Source organism: Capra hircus, chromosome 4 (genome assembly GCF_001704415.2).
Source record: "Capra hircus breed San Clemente chromosome 4, ASM170441v1, whole genome shotgun sequence".
In the NCBI taxonomy this organism is placed as follows: Eukaryota; Metazoa; Chordata; class Mammalia; order Artiodactyla; family Bovidae; genus Capra; species Capra hircus.
In genome coordinates this window covers 44,050,459-44,066,638 of record NC_030811.1, presented here as the reverse complement: position 1 = coordinate 44,066,638, position 16,180 = coordinate 44,050,459, and the positions used below count along the sequence as shown (strand labels likewise).

Below are 16,180 nucleotides of genomic sequence, written 5' to 3'. Positions count from 1 at the left end.
CACACACACACAAAGAGGAGAGCTCTGGCCAGAGTGGAGGAAGGAGATGGGAGGTTTCTGTCATGAAGTGAAGATAACCAGGCTGACCTCAGCGATCACCAATCATAATCAGGCCAGCTGAATTCTGTTAGTGAAAAGGGATATGTCCCATCCTATCTCCTGTTCTTTATGGACAGGAGGGAACGCAAGGAGGTCCTTATTTGATGTTTCTACTGCAAACTGCAAAAGGCTCCTCCTAGACGCCTAACCTCCTCCTAGCCGGGGAGTATCTGTTTTCCGCAGCGTCCAGGAGAGTCCGCTCTGTGGTGGTATCGCGGGTTGCCACTGCTTATCCACAGGCTCTTTTTAAGAACCTTGAAAGTGTATTGATAATTCCCAATTTAATCCTGGACCACTGGCGTCCTCTGTTGGTCACCTAAGGAAGGGGAGGGCAGACACCATTGACCCGCACGGAGCTGGCCCACCGGATTCGCGGAGACTTCGGGGAGCAATTGTGCCCTTCGGCTCACCACACCGCCGCTCCCGCCCCCCGCCCGCCCTGTGTAATGCGAGGTGTTCAGATTACACAGACGAGCGAGACTCCCAGAGTCTCCATTTCAACGCACCGCTGGGAACTTGAAAACAAAACTAGCCTGAAAAAAAAGACAGTGAATATCACCAATTTTAAGGACTGTTCAGTTATTAATTACACTTCAGCAATGCTCGTTTTATTGTTTTTTTATATTCTTTTGTTGTGAATATAAGCTATATTTGAAAACCTCATCAGGGAAAATACCTAAAACAAAGACAAGCGCGTCAAATTTCTGACAAACCCTCTAAGTAACCATTTGCCGCCGGTCCATTTTAGTAACCAGGGACTTGCAGACACCCGGAAAGTGCGAACCCTCAAGGCACTGAGAAGTCTTATCTGGAAAGAGCGAAGACCACGTGAGCACCTGCAGACTTGCATTTGTGGGGAGCGGGCTGCTTGTGGTAAAGCCCCAAGTCCTTGGCTCCCTGAGACTTAGATGCGAATAGGGCATCCTCATTCAGAAATTCATCCTCCACCCCCCGACCCGAGGAATTAAAATTTTCAAAGCTTTGCAAAGTACACACGGTGAGAAGCTGAGCTCACCAGTTTCCTTGACACCATTTCGAAGCGGAGTGACCTCAACCTGGGACACAGAGAGGGAAGGGCGGCTGCAAGGGAGTGGCCCAGGTCAGAGTCGCTGGCGTGGCCTGGGGCGCCAGAGATCCCGGGGTGACCAAGACTCCTGGATGACCGGAGGCACCTGGGACTGCAGACTGGTGGGGCTGCCAGGTTTCCGGGAATGGAGGGGTTGTCGGGGGGGCACCGAGCTTGCGGTAGCGAAACAGGTGCCTGCCGCGGCGGCCGCGGGCTATGCGCCCCCGCACTTGACCCTGCAACACACGGCTTGGCGCAGGTCGGCGGAGCCGGGTCTGCGCCGGCCCGCCCCCGCTCCCCTCCCCGCAGCCGGCGCGCCGTTCCGGGGCGTGTCCTCGGCCGCCCGGCTTCTATATAGCGGCCGGCGCTCCCCGGACCGCCCAGATGCGAGCGCGGCAGCTATTCCACGCTGAGGGCCAACCCTTGCCAGCCCCGCTCCTACAGCCTCGCTCAGCTCGCTGCCGCCCAGTCCCCGCGCCCCGCGGCCGGACGAGCATCCGGCCCCCGCGGCGGGCGCCATGCTGCGGGCACGCCCCGCGCTCTGGGCTGCGGCTCTGACCGCGCTGGCATTGCTCCGCGGACCGCCGGCGGCACGAGCTGGGGCGGGCACGGCGGGCGCCGGCCCGGTGGTGCGCTGCGAGCCGTGCGACGCGCGTGCCGTTGCCCAGTGCGCGCCGCCGCCCCCCTCGCCCCCGTGCGCCGAGTTGGTGCGCGAGCCGGGCTGCGGTTGCTGTCTCACTTGCGCGCTGCGCGAGGGTCAGCCTTGCGGCGTCTACACCGAGCGCTGTGGCTCCGGCCTCCGCTGCCAGCCGCCGCCTGGCGATCCGCGCCCGCTACACGCGTTGTTGGACGGCCGCGGGCTCTGCGCCAACGCCAGCGCCGTCGGCCGCCTGAGCCCCTACCTGCTGCCCGCGCCACCCGCGCCAGGTGAGCTGCCCGCGCCAGATGCGCTGCCGAAGCGCACCCCTGGGCCAAGGTCAGAGGTGGTGCTACTTCGTAGCTCTTCCCGCCCCAAGGGTTGTACATGGGAAAGCTGAAGCCTCAAGACGCGAGGGCACTTGCCGGAGGTACCCTCCCCGACCGGCCTTCTACTCTCTTCGTTCTTTGAGTTGCGCGTTCTTGTAAATTGTAAAACTCTTCCGGCGAAAACGGATTATAGATTCCTTGGGGAGGGAGGGAGCAGATTTGGAGGTTAGTGGTCAATGGAGAGGTCCTGGACGGAGGAGATTCTCCGGCCATTCATGCAGGAGCCGCGCGGAAATGTGGGCGTGTACTGTGCGGCCCAATTCCGACTTGGGTTTCCCACGAACTAAGAACGAATGTGTCCGCGCAGACGATTCTTGCGGACCTAGAGGCGCAGGGGACGGGACCGGGTGCATTTGGACTGGGAATGTGGGCACGTTGTAGGAAATGGTACCTGGCTTTAAAAGTACTAAGATATGCACAGACCACAGTTTGCAAAGCAGTGTCCCGTCCAGGGGTGTCCCAAAACCAGGGAGGTGGGAACCGGGTATATCTTCTGCAGTCGGACAACCTGACGTTCAGAAAAAAGTGACTCTGGAGGTGGCAGGTGTGCCTCTAACTTTGAAGCATGCTTAGCCAGCCTAAGTCCTGTGAGTGAAGAAGTTTCCACATAGCTGAAGGCTAGGAGAAAAAGCCCCCACCTCCAACCTCCAGCTGGACAAAGCACAGTAGGCTAGCCTCCGCCCGCCCCAACATCCGTGGCTAGAAGGATGGAAGTCCCCTTCTAATTTCCCTCCGTGCAGGTTTCCTCTTCCAGGTGAGGCCATTTCCTTTCCAAAACCAGTGAAAAAGGTAAAATTACAACTGCCTAAAACATATATTGGCTATAGTAGACTGTTAGAATTCCTGGATGTGTTTGACAGGGCAGTTGGGTCATTTGCTGTGTGAGTACTTCACTGTTACTGTGCATTTTTGGAAATTCAAAAAGTGATCTTAGAAGTTGTTACAGATATTATCGTTTGGGGCCAGACTTTAATAGGCATTATGATTACTGTCATAGGATCTCCATAGTACAGGTTGATGTAGTTTATTATAAAATTACAAAAAGATCTAAGTGACTTCTCAAATTCACTTGAGCGGGGAGAAGTAAATTTAAGTCACAGTCAAAAGTTTAAGACAATTATCTGTGGCTTAAATGGAAGGGGTTTCTCTTTGTGCTTGTCAGCAGACCTTAGAAAGAAACCAAAAGAAATTACTCAAAAGAGTTCTTGAAAAAGAAATGCAAATATATTCATTTACATATTCTTAGCATTCCCCTTTGGCCCAGTACTCCCTGAAAAGAGAAAACAAAGATGAAAGGAAATTGAAACCAAATTTAAAACTTACTGTATCGGATCTGAGCTGGATGAATTTGTGCTTTCCCAGACACTAGACCCTTTGGGAAATTTGCCACTTCTCTTCAAGGAACCGTTTCTTTTCCTGGGTGAGGAAATCAAAACCAGAGGGAATGGGGACTTCTCCAAACACCTCGGTGAGCATACCTGTCCAAAGAGCCTCCTGAAGAGAGCAGAGCTTGTGCAACAGAGCAGAGTATCTTTCAACCCTACTCAACCCTCCAGAAGCATTCTCCAAGCTAGAGCAAAGAATTTGCTCCTCAGAGCCCAGAGCCAGAAGCTTTGGCGGGCTTCCAGGAGGGTGAGCAGGCTACCATCTCGATGGGTGTGTTCTCGGGAGGGTAGAGAACAGGTCAGCTGCAGCAGTACAGTTGGCACCTCAGGTGTAGTAGACACAGGATCAGATAGTGAACTGAGCCCCGCCTGGGAGGATAGCCTCAGGGCACTGCTTGTCAGAGTGAAACCATCCTATGACAGTGTCATGGCTACATAGAACCAGACAAAAGGAAGGCGCTCTCTACTGGCCCTTCTCCCTTAACATCCCAGGTTCATCCAGGAAAAGAAATGGGCAGAGCATCCTGGCTCCACATCAGCTGTACATTTAGTCCGAGTCCTTGACATTCCAGTGATATTGTGGACATTCCAATGCCCATAGCAAGTGTGTCTGCATTAGCTTGGTTATGGTCAGAGATCTGCAGGAAGGCTTCCTTTTCAAAGTGAAGCTCTTTGGCAGAGAGGATTGGAAGCCTTGAGAGATGGACATGTCCTTGTCCCCTCTGCTCCTGTGCAAAGGGGGTAGAAAGGACTCATCCAGGACAGTGCCCCAGGATGCACAGGGTCTGTGTAGCTTTCCTGAGTGTTCCAGACCCTACCTGGACAGTGAGTAAGAGTTGCAGCCATGAACACCATATAGAACACTACCAGACAGGCCTCCTGAGTCCAGGTGCCTGAGATAAAGCTGCTTTGCAGAGAATTCAGTTTCTCCATCTGAGCCCTTTACCTGGTACCGCTTAGGACAGGCTGGAATCAGAATCCCTGGGGCTTGCTGACTCCCAGGTGCCGCCATCACCCCAGTGCTTCTGATGCAGCAAGTCCAGGTGGGGTGAAGATACGCTTGTCCACAAGTCCCACATCCAGGAGGCCCGCTCTGAAGTAGCCCTGCCGGATTTCTGAATGGGCCTGAGCCTTCCCTGACTCAGGTCTGCCCCGTCCTGGTGGAGGGTGAGAGATACTGCGGTGTTTTTTCTAAACTTATTTGTAATTGTTGAATCACGTTTCCGTGTGGATCAGACTTGATCGAAATAGTAAGATTTTGAAAAGACGGTCATCAAATATCAATGACCGTCAAGTCTGTGCCTCCTTGTGTCCTTCAAGGAAATGGCAGTGAGTCGGAAGAAGACCACAGCATGGGGAGCACGGAGAACCAGGCTCTCCCCACCACACGCCGGGTGCCCGACTCCAAATCCCACCTCGCCCACACCAAGATGGATGTCATCAAAAAAGGTCATGCCAAGGACAGCCAGCGCTACAAGGTTGACTACGAGTCTCAGAGCACAGACACCCAGAACTTCTCCTCCGAGTCCAAGCATGAGACAGAATACGTAAGAGCTTTTCCTCTTGTTGATGTGGGGGTGGGGCCACCTGGCCTGGGTATCCAGAGATCACAGGGTCACCATTGACTCAAGAGCCCAGCAGTTACTCCAGTGGTCCTGCTGATGCACCAAGCAGCTGTGAGCCCCTCCTACAGAAGGGATATTGACCCTCCCCTGTGGCAGAGATCCCATGAGAATCAGTGTACTGCTCTTCAGACCTCTGCTGGGCAGAGCAGTGTTCTCACAAAGCTGGCCTCTTTTTGTACTTGGCCTCTGAGTGTCCTGGCCTGTGTGCCCCTGTCCCAGTTCTATGGCTTGCCCTGGGGAATCATGAGAGAGACAGGGGGCTGTGGCTGGCATCTGCATGGGAACGGTGACAACTAAATCAGACAAAAGATACTCGAGGAGCACATGGTCAGTTCCCTGGGTGTTATGGGGTTTTATCAGACACAGAGTTCCCAGGTAACCCGTGCCTCCTCCCCAGGGGCCCTGCCGCCGGGAAATGGAGGACACACTGAACGACCTCAAGTTCCTGAACACACTCAGCCCCAGGGCCATCCACATTCCCAACTGTGACAAGAAGGGCTTCTACAAGAAAAAGCAGGTGAGCACCATCCAAGCAACTTGCTCCTATCCCTCCTCCACTGATCTGGACGAGGGAACAGGCTTCCACCTGAGTCCTTGGCTGCAGCCCCTGCTCCCACCCCTGCCCCTCACCACCACACCCAAGACCTGAGGGGCTTCACATGAATGTCTTCTCACTGTCCATGACTCCTTCCCAACCCACAAGCAGTGTAAGGCCTCCTGGGACCCCTTTACTAGCCATGGAGGGACCAGGACATGTTAGCATTGCACCATGGAGGGACATTTTTCATCAGCAATTGTAGAGAATTCCCAAGAAGCCTGATGTAATGTCCTATGGCAGGAAGCTTCTTCTGAGTTCCCATGTCAGACCCTTGTACGCCCATGCCTTCCTGATGGTGCCCAGCTGTACAGGATCAGACACATGGGAGATGTGTTCATTTGAAGGCATAGGGAGTGCACCTGTGTAGATTTCAGATCATGTTCTAACAGCATCTCAACTGACTTTTTAGTGGGACAACTCCTACCACAGTACCTACAGAATTAATCACAAAACAGCACAGCCATGTTCAAAGTGTTGGTGGTAGTGGCCTCGATCAGAGGGCCCCATCCTGTTCAGTGATCACTGAACAGGTCTCTTTGGCCTTTTTGTATATTTCTATTAATCACTTATTCAGCAGACTTACCCTGAGAAGGTACCACATACACAGGGGCATTGCCATGCCTCCCCCATTCAGCAGGGACTTTGCAGGGCCAGCGGGGTCTAGTGTCCACTCCTGTGAGACCCTGAAGGACACAAAACCACCAGGTGCCCTCGCTTTGTGGGGCACTCACATCCACCCATCATGGCCCAGACACACGCTGTGCACACAAGGCCTTGATCAGTTGTGCTTTCTGAGGGTAGCAGGGACTGCGCTGGGAAGCCATCCTGGGTGCTGACCACCTGCCCCATTGATAGGACCCCCAAGGTGGGGCCTCCCCAGGGCTCATTTAATCTGTGCTCTGCTTGCAGTGCCGCCCTTCCAAGGGCAGGAAGCGGGGTTTCTGCTGGTGTGTGGATAAGTACGGGCAGCCCCTCCCGGCCTTCAGCGTGAAGGGGAAAGGGGACGTGCACTGCCTCAGCACGGAGAGCAAGTAGACTGTGGCCACGTAAGTGCTGGGGACTGGCAGGGATCCGCGGGGGCACAGGACCCGGCCCTGGTGGGAGGGGACACCTGTAGATCCCAGGGGCTGGCCTGGAGGACAGTCCTACACACAAGACAGAGCTCTCAATCTGCCCAGACAAGAGCAGGAAAGAGGGTCTATGGCCAGGTTGTCTAAGAGACACCTCGCATGCATGCTCCCACTAGACTCTTCTGTCCATGGGATTTTCCAGGCAAGAATACTGGAATCGGTTGCCATTTCCTTCTCCAGGGAACCTTCCTAACCCAGGGATCAAACCCACATCTCTTGCATTTCCTGCATTGCAGCTGGATTCTTTGCCACTGCACACCTGGGAGGAGACACTTTGCTTCATTTTAAAGAACTTACAACACTTAAACATTCTTACACATGCAGTGTAAGATTTCCAAAGTTAAGCTTTTCCCCCATGAGCCTCATGGTTCATTTAATTACACATGTAAATTGTTTTCATCCAAAAGCACTTGTTGAAAGAATGAGTTTCTAAAAGATGGTAGCATTTTTTTTTCTGATAAAATACATTACAGCTATCCTGAGTCAATGACTAGTATCATTTTAATATAGAGTTTACTTAAATCTAATATGAATGGAGACGGGAATGGCAACCCACTCCAGTATTCTTGCCTGAGAAATCCCATGGACAGAAGAGCCTGGCGGGCTATACTTCATGGGATCGCAAGAGTTGGATATGATTTACTGACCAAACCACCAGCATCACCAAACATAAAATTGGCCTTGTCCTAATTATACTTTGTTTGGTGACACTCTTAAGAGCCACAGAAAAATCAGATCAATAAGATGAAAGTGTATCTGATTTAGTATAAAATACCGCTTTTAATGAAAGATCTTATCAAAGATTAGTTAGTATCGCTTAAAGCCCATGAGTCATACTTAGCACCACACTATCATAGAACAAAACTCCTCAAGCAACAGGTACCAGCCCCAGGTTTTAGCAAGGATGGGAACAATGAACATGGTTTTGGTTTCACTTTTTGTTGAACTTTTGTTTTCAGGCTTTATGAAAGGTATTTCCTTTGCAAACTAGTGACTGGTTTTGACTTGTGATTTCCTTGATTTTTGAGCAAGTTCATTAATAAATGAATCATTTTCTTTAAAAAAAAAATCTAATATGAAAATGAAATTTGAAACCATCGTGTGAAAGAATAAAATCATATTTCATTTTGTTTTCTTTTCATAACTGAGAGCCACTGGGAGAAAAAAAGATAAATATATTTCATGGTCTCAAGATAAATTTAAGTAAACAGAAGAAAATGTCATTTTTAGTGATCAGTTCTGTTTCCTTGCAACTTAAAAAAAATAATTGTAATTTTAGGGCAACTATGTTAGTGGACATCATGGGCATCTCATGGAGTTCTCTGCTTCATTAAAAAGTGCAGAGTGAGCCCCTGCTCTGCCAAATGTGTGGGTGTCATGCCTGATTATCCCAGGGTGGGCGTTGAGCCCTTTTGATTTTGGGGAGATTTATTTCAACACATTCCTTTTTCTTTCTGTTTTAGTTAATGTGGAGCTCAAATATGCCTTATTTTGCACAAAAGACTGCCAAGGACATGATCAGCAGCTGGCTACAGCCTCGACTTCTATTTCTTTTTGTGGTGAATTGATTTTTTTTTTAAACCAAAGTTTAGAAAGAGATGTTTGAAATGCCTAGTTTTCTTCCACATGGTGAACCTGGCATCTTTCCACTTTCCAGTAGTCAGTGAAATGCTGTTTGATTTTTCTCATTGCTTCCTATAAAAATACTTGTAAGCTCAAGCACGGTGGTGCAGCCGTAGCTCACACTGTCCTGGGACCCTCCCCACCTGTTCACCACAGCCAACCCTCCACTTCATGCCTTAGCAACAGGTGTTGCTCATGTAGACTCGCTTCGTCTCCACTTGTAAGACGAGACAAGGCCTCATCAAGAAGAGGAACGCCCTGTCCTTTAATGCCTACGCATCCCGACACACCCACCTGGGGCTACCCGGGCCATGGTCCCTGGACCAAGAAGATATTTTGTATCTCCAAGGGGCCTGAACTGCTTGGAAACAAGTGGAGAGAATCAAGTGGAATCTTGTTTAAAAAAAAAAAAAAATGACAAGAATTTTCTAGGGAACTCTGGAAACCGACAAAGGCAGGGATTTCTGACCCTTCTTTGTCAGGCAGCTTTCTGAAGACGCGGGCTTTGCTGAAGCCCCATGGGGCAGGGGGGCAGGGCGACAGCCAGAGGCATCACAAGTCATAGCCTGACTCTCCAGATGACTGCGGAAAACAGTGTTTTCCTACTTAGCCGTTCAAGAGCAAGTTTATTCTTGAGGATAAGCTCCTTGAAGGCAAAAATGGTTTCTTTTCATCTCTCCCCTTTTGTCCTCCTTGGCACAGTATAAAAAATAATCCTCCTATATAACCTGGAAGACGAGTGGCTTGTTGGGGAGCCGGTCAGGGACACTGGGAGCACAGAGAATCGCCCTTGCTTGGTGCACTTGGACTTCCTCCTTTTCTTTCTAAGTCACAAGTACACACAGAGTACCCTCTTCCTGACTGTTCACAGTATATACGTCATCGTCCAAATATGATAGCACCTATACTAGATAATCCTAGATGAGTTGTAAGCGTTGCTAGAGAATATAAACACAGCCACGACCGAAGGAGGGGGCTTGTGCACGAGGCTTAGCCACTTTCCCAGGGGGCGCCCTCCCAAGTCTGCAGAAGAGCGGGGAGGGGTCCCTGGCCACCCCCCTGCAGCCTCTGGTTGGATCCACGCTGCACACAGCCCTCCTGGAGAACACAAAGGGATCTCAAAGATGTTCCGCCTACCTATTAGCTTTCCTTTATTTTTTTAATTAAGTTTTTGAGGAAAAAAAAGTATTTTTGAAAAGTTTGTCTTGCAATGTATTTATAAATAGTGAATAAAATTTTTACCATAAAGAAATCCCCCTTCCTCCAGTTTTTGTGTTACTAACAAACAGGAGGGCAATGGTGTTCCGGCTATAGTTGGAACTTTCCAACTTTCCCTGCTTGCGTCTCTGTCAAGAGAACCCAAGGAGGCACCCCAGGGTTTTGCTGGTACCCATGGGGGCACTGGGTCATGTCTGCAGTGAGCCTCTGATTCTAAGAGGCCAGCTTATTGACCTGAGTGACCACCTGACCTTTGTGGCCTTTAGATTGTATCCCCTGTTGTCCTGTCTGTCACCACTCCAGGCAGCCTTCATGGCTGAGCAGGAGAAGGCATGGAACACTCTGGAGCATTCGCCGCACATCTTTTCCTGTGATCCGCTCAGCCAACCCCTCTCTGGTCTGGAGAAGGGAGTGGATGAGGCCAGAAAGGGATAGAAACCCCAGGAGACACTGGGTGGGGTTCCAGGGTCTCCATCCCCTCTCCACAGCCTTGGAACAGTTGCCCCTTGTCACAGAGCCTCTTCAGGCAAAGTTCTGAGCCTGTGACTTCTGGGCATCAAAGGATGAAATGCACATCAAGGAATCTCCTGTTTAGAACCGTAACTGACCTGTTAGTAGAGCATCTAAGGTGGGCCCTGCATCACAGAGCTGTGTGTGATGAGCAGAGAGCTCTGTGGGTGCTCTGGGCACCGGGGGTGTGGGAGGTGGTCCTGGGGACCTCGGCAGGAACTTGGCAGGCCCTTTGGAGCCACCATGAGCCGTGAGCTGCCCAGGATGCTGACTGTATAAGCCCTCTGGGCTTGTCTTCCTGGAAGCCCCCAAGTCATGTGCCCTTTCTTATCCTCATTCTCCACCCCCTTCCACACCTGTGGTCACCTTTTCTTCCAAATGCTCTCCTGCCACGTCCAGTAAGCACATGAATTGCACCCACCTGGTTCTGCCCATACCTTCCCTTCCTCGGTCACCTAGGTAGACCTTCCACCCTCAGGCTTCAGCTTTCACCAGCCCTGAGTGCAGGTTCCCAGCCACCAACCCCAAGGGCACGAGGAAATGAGTGATGGGGCTCTCTACTCACCGAGGCCAAGGCCAAGCGGTTGCTATGACAACACCTTACCAGGATTCAACCAGAAAATGAACACACTAGGAAAATCTCAATCACCGATGCTGACATGGGTGTCATGAAACAGGGCTTCTCTGATGAGGCAACCTGTCCAGAGTCATTTTCTTATGTGGTCCAAACTTGAACCAACCATACTTGTACAGAAACTCAGCAGAAAGGCCTAATTGGAATGTGCCCAGCGACCACTAAGACATTTTAAACTGAAATAACCTCTGTAGAAAGGAATATTATGCCACTACTAAAATGTTTTTGATGTTAACAAGACGTAAAAATGCTCATGGTGAGGTAAAGGAAAAGCAGAATGCAATTATATTCTGTATACACACATACACACACACAACTGAATGGAAATACACCCAGATGGTAACCTGGTTATACTTTAAATGTAGATAATGTCCTTATTTTGTTTCTATTTCATTACAATTTCAACAACTTCCATAGTGAACAGGAATGAATTCCTTTTATTTACCGAAGTATCCTGCTGGGGTGTCGGGGAGGGGCGGCCCACTGCCCAGGAAGGCATCTGTTCCCAAAGTTGGGGGTGGGGTGTCTGCCCCCGTGGCCATCTCAGGCTCCCACTCCCACAACCCCAGCCCAGCCACACCCCCAGCACTGAGAATGGCCTGGCCTCCTCTCCCAGCCCCACGTTCCACCAGTCATGTCCACGTTTTCTACCCTGGAACCGTCTGTATGCAGAGAACAAAGCACAGGGTCACTGCTCTTGTAGAGAAACATAGTAAACGAGACAAAGCAAGTGGGCCTTGCCGCTGGTGGGGAGTGAGTGCAGGGGAGCCCAGGGGGAGGAGTAAGGCCCAAGGCATCATTGCTGCTGGTTTCCCTTCCCTTTGTTACCAGCTTAGGTCCTTGGACTCCGTAACCAATAGAAACTGGTAAGAGGCTCGATGAGAAGTTCAGGCTGGGGCTCCTGCTGCAGCACCAGGGCATGAGAGCAAGTAACAGGGGTCCTTGCTGCCTTCCTGAGATGGGTCAGAGGAGGGGGTGCGCCTGCCCCTTGAATGGGGTAAGGTTAGGGGCCGATAGGCGGGCTGGAGGGGTGGCTTAGGTGGTCCGGCCACCCCCTTGGTGTGCAGGGATCATGCGCAGTCCCCCACTTTTGCTCCCAGAACCTCAGAAATGGCAGTTGGGTTTTGGCCTTTTTGTATTCTGTTCAGTCACTCAGTCATTTCTGACTCTTTGCGACCCCATGGACTGCAGCACGCCAGGCTTACCTGTCCTTCACCATCTCCTGGAGCTTGCTCAAACTCATGTCCGTTGAATTGATGATGACATCCAACCATCTCATCCTCTGTCATCCCCTTCTCCTCCTGCCTTCATGCTTTCCCAGCTTCAGGGTCTTTTCCAATGAGTCAGCTCTTCGCATCAGGTGGCCAAAGTATTGAAGCTTCACTTCAGCATCAGTCCTTCCAATTCAGGATTGATTTCCTTTAGTATTGACTGGTTTGATCTCCTTGCAGTCCAAGGAACCCTCCAGTCTTCTCCAGCACCACAGTTCAAAGGCATCAATTCTTCAACGCTCAGCCTTCTTTATGGTCCAACTCTCACACCCATACATGACTACTGGAAAAACCATATCTTTGACTAGACAAGCCTTTGTTTTCAAAGTGATGTCTCTGGTTTTTAGTACTCTCAGTTTGTCAGAGCTTTTCTTCAAAGAGCAAGTGTCTTTTAACGTCATGGCTGCAGTCATCATCCGCAGTGATCTGGAGCCCAGGAAAATAAAGTCTGTCCCTATTTCCATTTTTTCCCATCTATTTGCCATGGGGTGATGGAACCAGATGCCATGATCTTAGTTTTTTGAAATGTTGAAATTTAAGCCAGCTTTTTCACTCTCCTCTTTCACCTTCATCAAGAGGCTCTTTAGTTCCTCTTCGCTTTCTGCCGTTAGTGTGATATCATCTTCATATCTGAGGTTATTGATATTTCCCCTGGCAATCTCGGTTCCAGCTTGTGATTCATCTTTAATTTCTTTTAAAGCTATTTTGTAGTTTTCAGAATGCAAATTTTGTATTTCTTTTGTTAAATATACTACTAAGTATTTTATTCTTGTTGATACTATTGTGAGCGAAATTTTCTTAATTTCATTTTTTGATTGTTGCAAGCAATTAATTTTTACATATTGACTCTATCATTTATTAGTTCTAATAATCTTTTAGTGGATTCTTTAGACTTTTTTGTGTATAAGATCATGTCATCTTCAAACAGACACAGCTCTACTTCTTCCTATATCTAGATGCCTTATATTTCTTTCTCTTGCCTAACTTACCTGACTAGCACCTCCAGCACAATGTAAGCAAAGTCATGAGTGCAGACATACTTGTCTTGTTTCTGACTTTAGGGGAAAAGCATATAGACTTTCACCATTAACCATGATGTCAGCTGTGGTGTTTTCCAAGATGCCTTTTGTCCGCTTGAAGAAGTTTCCTTCTATTCCTAGTTGGTCGAGAGTTTTTATCATGAAAGGGTGTTAGATATTATCAAATACTTTTTCTGAGCCTATTGAGATGATCTGTGGGTTTTTTTTCTTTTATTTGTACTGTTTATTACATTAGTTGATTTTAGGAAGTTAAAACAACCATGCCTTCCTGAGGTAAATCCCACTTGATTATGGTGAATGATTATTTTAACATGTTGCTGGACTTAGTTTGCTAGTATTTTGTTGAGAATTTTTGTGCCCATAGTCACAGGAGATTTGGGGCTGTAGTTTTCTCTTCTTGTGATGTCTTTGTCTGGAGTGGAATCAAAGTAAAACTTTTATGAATGCAGGCTCATAAAATGAATTGAGAAGTGTTCTCCCATCTTCTAACTTTTGGAAGAGTTTGTAAAGAATTTGTAGACTTTAAACATTCGGTAGAATTCTTCAAAGAAGCCATCTGGGTCTGGGCTTTTATTAATGGGCAGTTTTTTCTTTTCCTAATTCAATCATTTCACTTGTTACAGGTCTGATCAGATAGTCTAATTCTTCTTGTGTCAGTTTGGGTAGTTCATGTGTTTACAAAATGTTCCCATTTCATCTCAGTAATCCAGTTTGTTAGTATACAGTCGTTCATAGTATTCCTTTATAACCCTTTTTGTTTTTTGTATAATCAGTGGTGAGGCCACCTCTTTCACTTCCGATTCTACTCACTGGAGTCTTTTTTCTTGGTCAGAAGAGCTGACGATTTGTCAATCATGTAGATCTTCTCAAAGAACAAGTTTTGATTTCACTGATTTTTCTCAGTTGATTTTCTTTTCTCCACTTATTCATTTATTTCCCTCTAATCCTTATTATTTCCTTGCTTCTGCTAGATTTAGATTTGGTTTCACTTTCCTTTTCCATTGTCCTAAAGTTTTTTGAGAATTTTTTTCTTAATAGGAGCATGTCCAGCTGTAAATTTCCTTCTAAGCACTGCTCTAGCTGCCTCAGATTTGAGGGAGTTCCAAGCTCAGGAAGTAGGGACGTGTTATCCCAGTTTAGACCCATAGAGTCAAAAGCATGAAAACCAGGGAGAGGTTCCATTCGTACCTTCTTCCTCTGCTGGCTGTGAGGCTAAGAGCAGCAGCACTCCAGAACTGACACACCCACAGAAGCCATCCTGTTAATAATGCTTATGGCCTGGATCAGACATGGAAGAGTTTCCAAACACATCTGGGGCAGAGGTCCTTCTGTCCTGCCAAGGAGCTGTCCCCAGAGCCAGTGCCCCCAGACACCTGTGTGCACCCGTGGGACTTGCTGTTGTGACTACGTTCTCCACACATGGGTGCACAACTTCTACCAGTGAACAGAGAGAGCTGCCCCCTGACCCAAGGGAGCTGCTGAGAGGTTGCTGGAGAATCAGGTGGACACAACAACAAGAAAAGATAGGTAAGGGGCACTGAAATCGTGAAGGACCCTTAACTCAGACTCCCTCACAAATGCCCAGCAACTCCCGATTCATTTGAGAGAAACTGGAGCTAGAAATATGAGACACAGTGGCAGGTTATGACCGATTCATGAGAGCATGTTCAAAAGCCTTGGGACTGGACAGGGCTGGGCCCCGCATCCAAGACCATATTGATACTTCTGTAGTTTAACTGATACTTTCAGTTAACCACCTAAGCAAGGTAGATGAAAGCCCCCAACTTCAGTTGAGATGAGGACCTCTGTAGGCACTGCTGTGATGGTACCTTCAAGTTTAGAGCTGAGTCCTTTTAGTTTTGCCCAGAAGATACCTCCCACATGTCATGGGAAGGGAAGACCACCTTCCCCCAGCTCTGCTCCTGAGTCAGGCCCTCAAGCTGGGTCCTACAGGGGTTTCATGAGGGCTGAAGTGCTGAGAATGCTTCCATTGCCGTCGTGGGATAATGGTGACCATGATGCTGTACACTTTTACCAGGGTGGGATGAGGCTATCTATGGTTGACTCACATCAGACTGACTGGTACAGTTTAAATGATGAGTCTGAGAGCTGAGTTCACAGGGAGCCCTGGGGACCGGGCAGAGGAAGGGAGCAGACATGGGGTCACATAGTGAAGGGGCAGACCCAAGATGGGGAGCCCAGATCAGGTAGGGACCTGGTGGGATCCACTAGGAGGGATGAGATGTCCATCCAGAGGAGACAAGGAAGGAGCAGTCAGCAGGGCAGGCAGGAATGAGGAAGGGGCAGTGTCAGGAAAAGCAAGCCGAGAATAGTTAGAGAAAGAAAGAAATCCACAGAACAGAGGACTCGCGCTGTGAGCTCAGGGCTTAGTCAGGCAAACAGAGGGGCCAACGGTGCCGTCATGGAGGACACCACTGGAGGCTGCAGAGGACAGGGTCGGGCAGAGTCAGAGAACAGACAGGCGAGGGGGAGGTTAAGGAAGTGATTCTATCTTGCACTGAAAATGGGAGAAACCCCGGCCTGTTTTCAAGAGGAAGGGGAAGAGCTAGTGGAGAGCTTAGGGCTTGCAAAGGGAGGGGTGCCCTGGGCAGTGGGGTAGGCAGAGCAGACCTGCCAGCTTGTGGGTACAAGGAGCCTGCAGGCTCTAATCACCAACGCTGCACAAGGAAGGGGCAGGATGGAGGACGGAAGGAACTCAGGAAGGAAGAAGACGTTATGTTCAACCAATGTCCACGACAGTAGCAATGTTCCAGAGTGGGACATTTATTCCATGTTTACACTGTGTTCTCATGTTTGACAATATATCCAATGCATATTTTAACATTTAATGACATCATCACATGTAGCTTTGACTACATAATCAACATTTAAGTTTCCCTGCCAATTTACGCTAAACATGGTAAATAAAGTAAATCATTCTTACATGCAGCTTAA

The 16,180-nt window shown here is 49.2% G+C and overlaps 1 protein-coding gene across 1 annotated transcript; it reads left to right on the top strand.

Moving 5' to 3' along the window:
* Positions 1,618-8,452, top strand: IGFBP3 (insulin like growth factor binding protein 3). The gene is given in 5 exon segments (NM_001314219.1): positions 1,618-2,092; positions 4,897-5,123; positions 5,599-5,718; positions 6,709-6,845; positions 8,393-8,452. Coding segments are annotated over 4 exon segments (882 nt in total). The 5' UTR covers positions 1,618-1,683; the 3' UTR covers positions 6,835-6,845; positions 8,393-8,452.